This window comes from Pinus tabuliformis, chromosome 4_2 (genome assembly GCF_031772625.1).
Source record: "Pinus tabuliformis cultivar Carrire ecotype Pingquan chromosome 4_2, CPIR1, whole genome shotgun sequence".
Lineage (NCBI taxonomy): Eukaryota > Viridiplantae > Streptophyta > Pinopsida > Pinales > Pinaceae > Pinus > Pinus tabuliformis.
The window spans coordinates 1,056,021,501-1,056,035,646 of record NC_142304.1 but is presented as its reverse complement, the minus strand read 5'-3'; the positions used below and the strand labels follow the sequence as shown (position 1 = coordinate 1,056,035,646).

The window sequence follows — 14,146 nt, the reverse complement described above, 5'->3', positions numbered from 1 at the left end:
AGAAAGAGAGTCTTTGGGGAAAAACAGGGGGAGTTAGACATGCTTCTTTATTCTGCCCTAAAAATGATGCATAGATACCTTTGCAACTGCTAACATATGTCTTCTTGATCAAGGCCAAAATTGAATATGATCAGGATTCTGAAACTTTTGGCTACCTACCCAACTTAGAACCTAGCATTTTTTGTTACTTCAGGGAGGGTGCACTTAGACTTGCAAACCCTCATATGCTCTTTTCTTTTTGCTGCTCTCCTACCTAAATCTACCCTTATATCTTCCAAAGGCCCAGATTAAGCTAGTGGGTTCCTTTTTTTCTCTATCCAGCTAATCATCTGTCAAGCTTAAACTGTTTGAATAGGTACTCATTACCTACTCTACAACAAGCAATTCAAAACATGGCATGGCCCAGCTTGAACTGTTGAGCCATGCATCAAGATAGCAGTGGCATTTTGATTGGCCACTTTCCTGGTCTTTCTTTGGGGTTCATTTCAATTCTTTTTTCTTTTGACCATTTCATTTTCTTGCCTTTTGATTATTCTTTTAAGGCATACCCTCTTTACATTTTTTAACTTTTTGCTTAGTTCACAAAAATGGAACCTTTGTATCATCAAAGATGATCATTTTTGGCACTTCCACTGTCAATCATGAAATATGAATCCCTATTGGTATAGGAGGCTAACAGATAGCATACCAGGAAATGGCATAGTTTAACGACATGACATTTCTATTTTTTCTATACAAGTTGTTGTTCATAACTCATTTATGTTGCATACTCTGTGTTTTTTTCCAAATCTGACGATCACTACTCTCTCTGTGTTTCAAACAGCACAAGCAGCTGTTGTTCCATTGTGAATCCATAGTAAAACCATGGGAGGAAGGGCAATTCGAAGTGAACCACAAAAGTTGACAGTCTCCACTACTGCTAGCGAGATCCTGGAAAGAGCAGGGTGGTTGACTTATCTCAGTTGCCTGAAGGAGTCCAATGAAACAGTAGCAATGGAATTTCTACAAAATTTGCAGGAGGATCATTCCACGGTGCGGGGGAAGCAAATAGCAGTCACTGACGACATAATTTCCAAAGTCTCGGGACTACCAACCACCGGACCTGTATGACATTGAAGAAGGAAAGACTCTAGAAGATCATGGAAATTTTCCAGGACGAAGGCCAGAGCTTAAAAGTTAAAGGGAAGGAAGTCCTGCCAGCAACGCTAGGAGAACCCTGGGCAGAACTAGCGAGAACAGTGCAAAGCTACATCACCTGTGAGGGGAGAAAAGACGTGGTAAGGCCACGACACCTTAAACTCTTAGCTATTTTAAAACAGAAATGCTCTGTAAACCTTCCTGCACTTTTGAATTCTTTACTCCATGACACCGTACGAAGCCTGAAAAAGGCACAGCATATAGAATTAGTTGTCAGCCACCATGGATTAATCCGATTAATAGTTAGTCATAGTCTCACCCAGCAGCAAAGCAGCTGAAAAGAATTAATTGCAATAATTGAGGGTAGAGCGACAACACCTTCCCCAAAACGTAAAGATACTCTAAGCACACCAGAACGTCCGGAAAAACGCAGAGAATTAAGAAAACAAACACCTGTTGTAAGCACATCCGAACGACCAGAAACCCACCAGGAGTCAGCAAAATGGAAGCATGACATTGAGACACCGGAACAGCCAGAGAAACACAGAAAATTAGTCCGGTTAGCTCGAATAAGAGGAAGGCTGGAAAAACTCCAAGAAAGCACTAGCCAGCCAGTGGTAATTGAGGATGAACAACCCACACGACCAGAGATAGAAGAAGAACAAGTTGAAGGAGAAAAGGAAGGGGAGGCCGAGAAGGCTAAGCGATCTGAAGAAGAAAACGATGAAGTAGCCGAGCCCTCTGAGGCAGAAGTTGAACACCCTGAGATAGAAGTCGAGCCCCCTGAGACAGAAGTTGAACATCCTGAGATAGAAGCCGAGAACCCTGAAATGGAAATTGAGCATCCTGAGGCTGAAGATGGATAATCCAGGTAGGAGGAGGAAATGGGACAGCAGGTAGGTAGCCCACCACAGGACCCAGTAGGAGAAGAGGAATTGTCCGTAATCTTGGCCAATATAGGTGAGTATGGCCAACCTTTCACTCCACCATACCTCCGCGACAAACCCCAGGAAGAAGATGCACCTAAAAAACCACATGCAAAAGAGGCAGAGGAAGGAAATCTGCCTGTTCATGATGAAAAAGAGATAGGAGATACTGAGAGGGAACAATCTGTTCCCACGACACCATAAGAAATTCCAGAAGAAGTGAGAATAGAAAGCGAAGCCACGGAATCAACTAGGGTTCTTACCTCGGAACAACCAGCACAACATAGTGAAGAAGTACCCTAGGAGAAAGATCAAGGGACTAGTCACAGCCCAGAACGCAGCAAAAAGCCTGCTGTTCCCTCTAACAAAACATTGGAAATTAGAGAATTACGAAAGGAACACCAGAGGTTATTGAGCATAATAGCCCAGCTCCACCAGCAGATCAGGATTCTGAAAGAAAGGCAGAGGAAAAGGAAGACTGCCAGTAAGAAAAGGATGACCACTGCAGTAAGAAACCGCAGGATAAAATGGTGGAGGACTAAAAATCGCTCTGTTGATCAAAACCCTGCCCAAAATCCAACTGCTGTTCCAATTGGAGATGAGGACCCAACTGTTGTTCCAAATGAAGCCGAAGGCCCAGCTGACATTCCAAATCAAGCTGAAAGTTTAGTTGCTGTTCTAAATAAAGCTGAGGGATAGATTGTTGTTCCATTTGAAAAGGAACAGCTGCCAGCCGGTATTCATGTTAAAAAAGAAAAAGACAACAAGGAGATTCAAATAGAGGCACCACCCTCAGGGGTGATAAGGGTTCTGAAATCAAAGCAACGAAATAATAAAGTTCAGGTAAAACTCCCGGCCTCCACTGATGCATGGAAAAGAGATCCAAAGACAAGGACCCTGCACAAAGGGTTGAAAGAGGCTCAGCAAGAGATGGAGAGGCTTAGAGAGCAGACAGTCCCTCGTGAGAAGTATGAATAACTCCAATAGCAACTACGGAATGTTAATCAATCTGAAAGCCAGGCCTTTGAAGGGTGGCAAAAGGAACAGGAGAAAGTTGCAAAGGTAACCCGTAGGTTAGATACTGTTATCAAGCAGATGGATACCTTGTGTTCTTTATACAATGACGTTTTAGCATGTAGGGGCCCTGCCAAAAACTATGCTTTGTTTTTATTGGAGCGATACTTGCAATTAAAGATAAAGGTTGTTAAAGCAGGTGCCCCAATACAAATTAATACTATCAATGACTTTATAGATTGTTGTAAACATTATGGGGTGAAGGTCCAGAGATTGCTATGTGAATTCTATTTGCATAACCTCGTGCTAGATCAGGAAACTGAGTTGAACCTTGGCCCTTTTGTTGGGGACATTCAATTGCAAGCATTCATCTCATTCGGGGTCAATCAGATTAAATGGCTCAAAGCCTATAACACTTTTTAGAGACAGGAAAATGGCCTAGACCTGTGGGTAAGGGCTGAGCCTAGGGACCCAGCACAGCTATGGAGAGCACATAGAAACCTTATGAGAACTCCGGGTGTCATTGAAACATTAGGACCCATGCACGAGGCACTCATTCGACAAAGTTTAGAATATTTTCTTTCTATCAAAGACCTCGCCATTGATGCAGCCAAATTCTGGTACCGAACCTCTAATCCAAACATCCAGCTCAGGGAGCCATTTAAGTATGAGAATTTTCAGTTAGCCGCCAATCGTTTGAACCTTTATGGCAAAAGAATCTTGAGGGCAGGACCATCCTAGTTAGGATATAGATTCCGCAGTCCAATTATCTGGCACCCTGCACCCCGATATCAAGCCCTATATGAGATGCCTGAGGGTCAAACAGGCCAGTTCTTTGACTACCTAGTCACTCACCATGGCTATAGGCCTCCACATGAGATTCCTTCTCCAGCCTACTCTCTCCCTGCTTTGCATGTCAACTACAACGTTTTCATGAGGGCATGAAACAAGGTAAGCAGGGGGGTGTGTGGAGTACTAAAAAGGTATGTTTTTAATGATCATTTTAGTGGCTTTTTAGTAGGACTTATGAATCTTTTACATCATGAATGAGGAAAACAATACTGAATTGTGGTAGAATACCTGGAATTAGTATGCAAAGACTTATCCACTGATGATTGTCATTTTCCTATGTAGGAAAGGGTAGAAACGAGGAGCTGTTTTCCAAAGAAGAAGATAAGAACAGGGTAACTATTGTCCCTTTGACGAAGGACCGAGTGCAGACGAGGCAAAGCAAGTTGAAGCAAACCGGTCCGGAAAAGGAGGAAAAGGCGCCAGCTCGGCGGAAGAGAAAGAAGTGATTAGGGATTAACAGTTTTGTGAATCCCTCAGGATCTTCGATCCTGAGGGATCACTGCTTTATTTATCTTACCACTTAGACATCTCTGTCGTTATCCTTATATAAAAGGGCGGCACTGTTAGTCTGAGGAGAGACTTTTTATGTAACTTTTTGTTAAGACTTAACTTTGATCATCGAGTTTCGTTGAACTTGGCTCATTGTATTTTCTGTTTTATGCATTAATATAAACTTGGTGATTATCTCATCTTCGCGTCTGGATTAGCTTAAAGCGGTGTACCCTTGAGGCTAAGGGCCTGGCTCTGGAGGACACTTGCTTCTGTATCACTACGATTTGATTTCTACGTGGTTTACTTATCGTCACTAGTTGGTAATCTGATATGCTTTATAAGTTACATTACATGCTCTGCTAAGATTCGTTCATTAATGTTCTTCCCATTGACTTTGCATTGTATTATCAATACTTTCGGAGTGGATGAAATCTTATTAGATCAACAGTGTTATCCTTGTGTTATGAAGCTTCTATGTTGAGTATGTGTGTTAAGGCAATTATCTGAAAGGTGTGTTCTTTATGATTCAGAATCCATGCTATTCCATTTGGAAACACAGTTATAATTCCTATTGATGATTGAGATTAAATTCATATTACTTTCTTAGAATATTATGTGTGTATGACTTTCACATGCTGTTCCATAATTGAGAGTGATTACTGTTCCTTTAGTGGATTGCGTGATTTTCTTGGAGAATGAAAGATTGGAGTTTTGATTACGATAAGAGATTTTGAGTTGATAGGGTAAAGTTTGATTGTTACTTGCGAGGTTTAGTTATAGTGATTGTTGTTCCATTTCAGAATTGTTGTTCCATTTTAAGCATTGCCGTTCCTTTCTAGATTTACTGTTTAAATTCCTATTTGCCATTCCATTTCTATCTGTCGTTTCATTTACTCGCATTTGGTGTGAGAGACGATCTGTGGCTGTAGTGAGACTCTGCATTCACTGTCTTGCTCCCAGACCCAGGATCCATGCTCTAGTTTCCTTTTCCATCAGTTTCCAAAGGGATGAACTATTGTTGTTAGACCCTTGACTGATACTTTGAGAGCGTGTGCTTTAATCATTTGAAGGAACTTAGTCATAGACAAGCATCAGTTTACTCTTGTATTTTGTAGGACGCTATACTACTTGCATTACTCTGACAAATAGCCTCGGATTGAGTCACTCTTTGGAATAACCAAACGTTCCCGGATTGACATATTAATGTGAGGTAATTAGAGGTGAAAGAGACCCTTTTTATAGCTCTACACATTTTACCATCAAGAAAATTATATTTGTGAACTGATATAATTTCATCCATGGTAGCCTTTTGTATTTTATCTGTAGGGCTCCTTCCTCATAGACTTTAGATCATCAATATTTTTAGGATCAGGGAATCTAAGGCTTCTTCACTAGAGCTCCAAATGTGACCTTGAACAATCATCCATGACATTATAATCTTCATCAAGGATGATGGCTAGGGTTCTTCACATGTGTTCTTCATTTATAAGGATTGGAGCTTCATTCATGTATGTTAAGGTCTTCTTCATAGGCCTAGAGTTCCATAAACAAAGGCTTTCATTCATGTATTGGATTTAGGGCATCATAAGTATTAGGACTTGCATCAATATGTTAGGGCTAAGGAATTTTCTAGAGTATCATGGGCATCTAGGTATTCATTCATTATTAGATTATACATCAACAATCTAGGGTGTGTAATCATGTAGATAGGGATATAAATGTAGCTAGGTAATTTGGTATATGCATCATCTTCATTATTAGGGTTTTCTCCTATAGTTTGCATGAGCTTAGGGAAACATCATGAAAGGGTTATTCATGCATCACAAGAATATTTTCCATATCCAACAATGCCAAATTGACATCAATGGCAACTTTGACCAACAGTGTCCCCCTTTCTCATTTATGGCAATATTATTCCCCTTTCAACAATTTCTCCCCCTTTGATATCATGGCAAATGGGGCGCCCAAGTACTCCCCTATCAAGCTGCTTCTTGACATGATGTTCCATCGTATTTTCTTCATTAATGATAATTCTCCATGATAGATATGTTGCTCCCCTTGTCATGGTGCTCCTTCTTCTTGAAATATGGTACATTATAGATGTGTTTTCATTTCTTCATGTGATGAACCAACTCCCCCTACCTACATAAACTCCTCTAGCTCTTCTTTTTCTCAAGACAAGAAAGATTGTTGCCTTGTGATAACGTGGAAGACATATTCAAAGTATCATGATTTTCTTCAAGGGAATTACTGTCAATATATGATCTATAAAGAGATGATTTTCCATGTATAACTCATCAAGAGTTTCATAGGGATCTTCATGGATAGATTCTGTAATAATAATCAAGAATCAAAAGCTCCCCCTAATAGTATGCATGGCCTATTGTTTGACAGAATTTCATCATCAAAACTTGGAATATCACATCTTTCAAATATGTACTCATCAAATCAACAACATGTGTTAATCCCTTGAATGTCTAAGACACTTTTTGATCTAATTTTCTTCCTTCTCCATACTTGTGTAACTTTCTTCTCTTGCTTGGTAGTCATTTTTTTAGCTTGTTTAGGGACCCAAGTCAAGCTACAATCATGAGCCATATGTCAAATGTTATGACATTTGAAGCATTCCATATTGTAAATGAATGAGGAATCATGACTTCTGTTATCACTCAGGTTGTTCCCCAAAAGAAATGAGAAAGGGAATACGGCTGAGGTAACCACTAACCAATCTTTTAGATGTAGATTCTAGCCAATATGTAGCCAGAGAGAGCTCTCTCTTTGTGATTTAACTTTGTTTTGCTATATGTTAGGCTAGCTATGAAGTGCAGGTAGTTGTTTGAGTTTTGGATGGTGACATTCAATAGAACAAGGTTGCAAAATAAGACAAGTTAAAACCATTGGGTTAATGGAGTCAATGAAAATAAATTTCCGGGTATGGTTTCTTTGACAATAGGAGGGACTACAGAGCAAGATAATTAGTCATGGAACAATTTTCAAGATGGAATCAGGTGAAATGGAGTCAGGGAATGAAAGGCAATTAAGGATCCTTCATCATGCTAACAGAAGGAAAGTGGGTAAATACTACCAAGGAGCAGTTAAGAATTCCTTAATTATATTTAGGGTGTAATGTTGGGACTCTGGACACCACATATCTCCACAATGGTATGATATTGTCCACTTTGGGCCTAAGCCCTCATGGATTTGTTTTTGGGCTTTACCCCAAAAGGCCTCATACCAATGGAGATATTTGTCCATCCTTATATACCCATGATCCTCCCCACTTATAGTCAATTTGGGACTTTGGTCGTATACCAACTGTAAGAACCTGGGAAACAGGAGCAGTTAAGAATTCCTGCCTATGCTAGTCCTGGAGAAAACATAAAAAATGACAGGAATTGAACACAGAGTACAGTTAAGTAAATTCTAGGCTATTCTTTCTTCCTGCAATTTAGAACATGATATATAGATGATATATAAAACACAGAAATAGTAAAACAAGAGTTAAAAAGACTTATTGATCCATGAGATAATCCAAGAATTCTGCAACATGGGCTTCCGCCATTAATTCCATAACCAAAGAGCTCATCAGCAAAGCATTTCAACAATCTTTATTCAAAAGAGTTCTCAAATTTACAACGCAGGTCCAGAATGATATTCACTAGCCCCTAATACTTAGATTGGGGAAGTATTTGTACAAAATTTTACAAAATATCTCAAAGGAGATAATATCTTGCCATAAATTCTGTCACCTACTCGAGAAGCAGTAAATGCTCTTGGGAACAGAGAGAAATGAATGCAGAAGTAAGAAATGTTGTGTTGGTCATTTTCTTGGTGAGATTCATTGATTGTTTGCCCAGTAAGTCAGCCGATGGATATTAGTGAAATTCTGTGCTGCTGGCATTGCTTTCCTCGGTGTTTTTTTTTTTTTTTTTTTTTTTTTTTTTTTTTTTTCTGCATTTCAATTAACTGTTGTCCAACGCGATGTTTTATCTGCTCTTTCCTTCATTTTATAACATCTGTAGTGTCCTGGGAATATGAACAAAGCTTTCATAGCTGTTGTTATCACAAAATCAAGCACTGAAAGGCTGCTGATCAGGTAGACCTTGTGTAACTGTTTCAGACCAATCTTTTGACTAAGGCTTAGCCTCCTTAGCCTGAGAGGGCTCTCTCAAAAGGTTATTGATTTTGACTATTAATAAGATGGCTAACTCTTGTGAAGTGAACTTAACAAATATGAAGGCTGGACAAACATTACATGGGCTTCCATTGGGCTTATGGAGTCAATCATATTTCAATAAACCATAACACTGCTTTTACATAGAAGTCAGGGCATGTGACATTTAGATACTCAAAACACATCTCATAGGAAACCTCAGTTTACAAATACACACAGGAAATCAGAGCAGCATAAGTGAATTCTGAGTGATTGTGTATTTATACAACTGTAAAAAACATCAAGGACAAAGCAAAACCACATATCTTGAGCATAGAAATATTGTATGAATCCTGAGAAGAAAAGCAGCAAATTGTATTACTGAAACTGAGTTTTTACACAAGCCAAAACAATACTCTGTTTTCTCAAATATCCAACCTCCATTACATAGATGTTTCAGCTATATATAGAAACATAATTCTAACTACTTCGAGCTTCCTCCTCCAGCATGAGGGGAGCTCGATGACTGCCACTAATGACACCTATCTGCTTTGCAACAAACTATTAAATACAATAAGTGCTAACTGAAGTTCTAAAGAGTTCTAATTTGATTATGACTCTAACTCTATCTTCTTCGTAGAATGATTCCTCCTTGCTCTTTGACACCTGGTTTCCTTTTCGTTTGGCTGAGATGGCTGAGATGAGTAGTTAATGCTCCATGTTGGCTTTGGATGCTGAAGGCTTTAACTGCTCAGTGATGTTAGGGAATATCCCTTGCTTTTCGGTTCTGGTCCCCCATCACTTCGAATATGCAGCAGCATGTCTTTTTAGTCCCTTTAATAACCCAAAAATATAGAATACCACCATGTTCCTGACGTGTTGGAGGCTTCATCGATGGCCAAGTGTGCAAGCCAAAATTCCTTGTATGCAATTCATTCAATACCCTATGACCGGTAATAAAGTGGCTTTATAACCGAAAATTTTAAACTTGAGTTAAAACATTTCACCTTTTTGAAGGCACACCTGTCTTGATCAGAATGGCTGTGATGGCTTCATTTGATCTCTTACATATCCTTTAGGTGTTTCCTTTTGAAAATTCCCGCACATATTACCAAACTGTTTGTTTGCGTTGAAAACACCACCTACAGCAGTTTCGTAGCGCGCTACGAAACTGCTCTGTAATTTCAAAAACACAGTCTTTCTTTCATTCAAACCAAACTCCTAATTGTTTTCATTGAAGCAGATACGTTTTCAGTGTGATTCTCACTAATGCAAGTAACAACAATGAGCCTGACATCTTTGTCTTGGTGCCTTAGAAACTCTGGCTTTACCAACGCACTCATGGATGGAATCACTGCATCCTGCATTATCTCAGAAGGTTACTGTTCCACCATAGATAAATAGTTCCCCACTTTCTGAAATTCCTTAACTGTACTTGAAACATTTGACAGAGGCAACTGAAGTGGTTGTTGACAAATATCATAAATAATCTCATGGTTTGCCAACCATCCAAGTACACGGTACCAGTTTAAAAATATATTCCTTGGGCCCTGCTGATAGAGAACAGGGAATTGCAAACATACTTCAGATGAAACCTCTTACTCAAAAACCCCCAAAGATATGACTGGCAGTGATGTCAAAATAATATTGAAAAGCAGCATATACCAATCATCATATATGGGCTGTCCAGAGGAACTTGTATATGCTTCAAAATTGAAGAGTGTAAGCCCAAAAGATATATTTTTGTAAAAGAAATAGCAGATCATCTGTGCAAACCACATCAGAATAGTATCTTCAGCAAGAACTTCCTCATCATAGAGAGACCTCACAATTTCAGGGAACAGTTTCATGAGTTTAGCATCCTCATAACATTGACTTTGAGTCTTGTACATAATATCCAACTATAGTTTTGCAGTTGTACAGAAACTGTCAAGGAGTTTTGCCCATGTCTTAACTTGGCGCAACGCCAAATTTGAATTTTGTTGCTGGTTTTTTCCAGACCACTGTACAACATCCATAATAGCATCCCATAAGATACGCACTACTTCAATATCAGGTAACTTTGACTCTTTATGGTGCTGCTTTACAGTTTCAATGACTTCTGAAATATCAGCATTCTCTGCAATCAAAGTTGTTAATGAACTCTTCATGTCCTTTAATTTCACATCAAACATTTTCTTTTCATTATATTCGACAAGAGCGCCCAAACCCTCCTTACTAAAGTGTTCTGCAAAAGCTTCAGTGGTGCGTTTCTGTATTGGGAACAAATCAAGAAGATTATCTTCTATCTTCCCTGGCTTCAGCAATGCTATGAGATCATCAAGATTGTTGTCAACCAGATACTCCTTGAAAAAATCTGTGATGAATGAAAGTACAATTCCCTTCGAAACAAGGTTGTCTTTGGGAAGAGGTTGAAACACGGTTTCTGGTGGAAGCCCAGATAATTTCTGAGAGAATGTGAGTGAAGTAAAAATTGCAAGTTTTTTCCTTTCATTGTCCTCAAAAAGCTCAAGGGACTGTAAAAACCTTCGCATAGCATTTTCAAGATTCTTGATGAGGAAAGACCTCCTGCGAAGTATCTTCTGTATATACAGAACAGATGGCAAGATATTCTGCCTTGCAGGTTCACAATTCAAAACAGCATAAGGATGCCGATCCCCTTCTTCAGGTTTTATGGTACCCGGTTGTGTGCGACCTCCAATGAAGACCACCTCAAAAAAAAAAAAAAGGTAACGCCGTATCTTGAGAAGTCAAGATCTGAGGATTCAATGCTCTTGGCAACGAGTTCCAAGTCACCCTCATGCTCGAGGTAGATTTGGACCACGAATCTGAGAGCGACAAGAGCTGTGATGTCACTTACTACCGCTAGAAACGCCTTCACCTCGGGCTTAAGCTTGATGATCACTATAGGAAAAAGAAATCTACCACTACTGAAAAAAATTCTCAGTCAACCTTGAGCTTATTTGCACTTTCCTACCTACCTACCCTATCAGCTGTAAGCTTCACTTGTAGCTCAAGCAACATGATATTTCCAATAAAGCCAATCAATTGTCTTCTCTGATATTGGAGGTTTTTGACTGCCTTCAACCTCAAAATAACCATGGTAGTGAGATGACCACATCAACTCATAATATACTTGATCTTCATAATGCAAATGAAAATGAAAGACCGGAGTGCAAATCTTGTCCATATAGTCACTTATGGGGTCAAAGAATACATGGTTATGTTGATGATCATCATAACACTCCACATCTTTAGACCACTGATACTCAACCACACAAAATTCCTTTGATGTGCTATCAAACTGCTTTTCTGAATGCTGCCTACAAACAATGTAATTTTCCTCTTTCTTATGATCATGTATTGCTGTAAGCTGCTGAGAAGTTTGACATAAAAAGCCAACCTTTTCCTCTTCCTGAGGGTCATAAAAGCTATCTCCCACTTCTTCTTGTTGTTTGCAATCAATTTCATATTCTTTATGATCAAAAGACTGACAAATCCGCTGCATCTCTTCATTCATATCAAAGGATGAAACATGGTTTTCACAAGTAAACCCCTGCTGATCTTCATGCTGCGTTTCATGAGATGTTATACTTTCTTCTTGGTGCTGAAATGCATTGTTATGAAGAGCCTCTAAAATTTCTTCATCCATAAATTCATCATCATCATAAAAATCTTCCAAGTACTAAATAAGACTTAAAGAATTTCTACAGCAATATTTAAGCAGCAATAAGGAAGGATAACCTTCTTTATACATTTCACAGAATTCATCATGAAAACTAGCAAGCGAATATATTGAACCATTTTCCAGACTTTTATACCAAGACCATGCTTTTCCTTCTAAAGTGGTCATAAACATCTTCATAAGACAATCTTCAGGGAAATGAACCTTAAGACTGCGTACATGCATATGGAATTTAACCAAATGAAGAGCAGCATCATCTTTCTTTTCATCTTTGAATATTGGAAGATCCTCTAACCACTCAACCTTTGGCATATGATTTGGAAAACCAGGGATATGAGACCGATTCATAGGAGCATACCTGGCATTCATTCTTGCAGTGGAATTCATCTTGTAACTTCATCAAGCTACTGATCTTCTAGCAGTGGAGTCACCTTCCAATTTGTTATTTGATGTGTGGAGTCGCCAAGGTAGTTTTGCAGCCTCAAAAAGATGTCTGAGCTCCTGCTACCTTCAGAAGTTCAACCATTGATTTCGGGAATGAATAATCTTCAGACTCCCGGCAGACGCACCAAAATGTTATCACAAAATCAAGCACTGAAAGGCTGCTAATCAGGTAGACTCTGTGTAACTGTTTCAGACCAATCTTTCACTCAAAGGATTTTAGATACGAGGACAAGGACAAAGAAAAATTTTCATCTGTTTCTCTATTACTATGATCATTATTCCATTGTTAAAGAATTTAAAATTCATATATTCATGGTGATTCCACTGGAGTTATGAAGGACCGAGACGCTACCATTCTCATTTCAAGGTATACATGCATAGATTTTTCAGGAATTCATGGTTTCCCAAATCATTTTCCGAAGGATGCATATTTTCTAAGGAATGGTCCAAAATTCAATGGAGAAGATTTGAGTTTAACTCTGAAGCATATCTCAGATTTTTGTCATTTTACTGAGCTTCTTAGAGTTAAACATGAGGATGTTTGCATTATGTTGTTCTATGATTCATTTCAAGGGAAATGTAAACGGTGGATTGAAAGCTTTCCCGCCAAATCCATCAAGTCATTTGAAGACTTTTGGCTTATGTTTTTGGAGGAATGGATAGATAGATCAGATGCGGTGGCAAACTCTCCTTCAATTCAAGGTTTCAAACAATGGAATAATGATCATAGTAATAGAGAAACAGATGAAAATTTTTCTTTGTCCTTGTCCTCGTATCTAAAATCCTTTGAGTGAAAGATTGGTCTGAAACAGTTACACAGAGTCTACCTGATCAACAGCCTTTCAGTGCTTGATTTTGTGATAACAGCTGCCTACAAAATCTCCAGCATACTCTCCCACCATTCATTATCTGGTAATTGGTGCCTGCGAATTTTAATTAGAGTTTCATCTGCATCTGTGTACCTGAAAAAAGTGGGCTAGACTGTGAAAAGATGCTTGACTTCATGTTCAATAAAAAACAAAGTCTCCAAATTGTCATATAGGCTCTGTCCAGATGGGAGTGCCTTCTCTCCTGTAGAACTTGATGATGTTGTGGCCTGAATATTCACACATGTATTTAATATATGTACATAGGTTGCATGTGACATTAGTCTGTAGTCATCAGTTAATAAACTTGGCAGACCCTTTTCCTCCAAAACTCTAAATTTCTATGTGAAAGCATTTATCTCCATTTGCATTTCCTGGCACTTCCTTTCCAAATTTTGTATGAAATTACTCATGGTCAGGACCCTTTTAATTATTAAAATAGTGCTTGTCCTGTCCCTGATATCCAATTTTGCCAGATCTTCTTTGGTGTAGGTGTTCATGAAATATATTAGCCTATTGGCCTGTTTAGGAATGTTTCCCAATGCATCCCTGGCCTTTTGCATTTCTTCTTGAGCTA

General features: G+C 38.9%; 1 protein-coding gene across 1 annotated transcript; it reads right to left on the bottom strand.

Moving 5' to 3' along the window:
- Positions 1-10,460: 10,460 nt before the first annotated feature.
- On the bottom strand, positions 10,461-11,296 carry LOC149173229 (uncharacterized). The gene has a single exon (XM_089427891.1). The coding sequence runs from the start codon at positions 11,106-11,108 to the stop codon at positions 10,476-10,478; it is 633 nt and encodes a 210-aa protein (XP_089284017.1). The 5' UTR covers positions 11,109-11,296; the 3' UTR covers positions 10,461-10,475.
- Between the last annotated feature and the right edge of the window lie 2,850 nt (positions 11,297-14,146).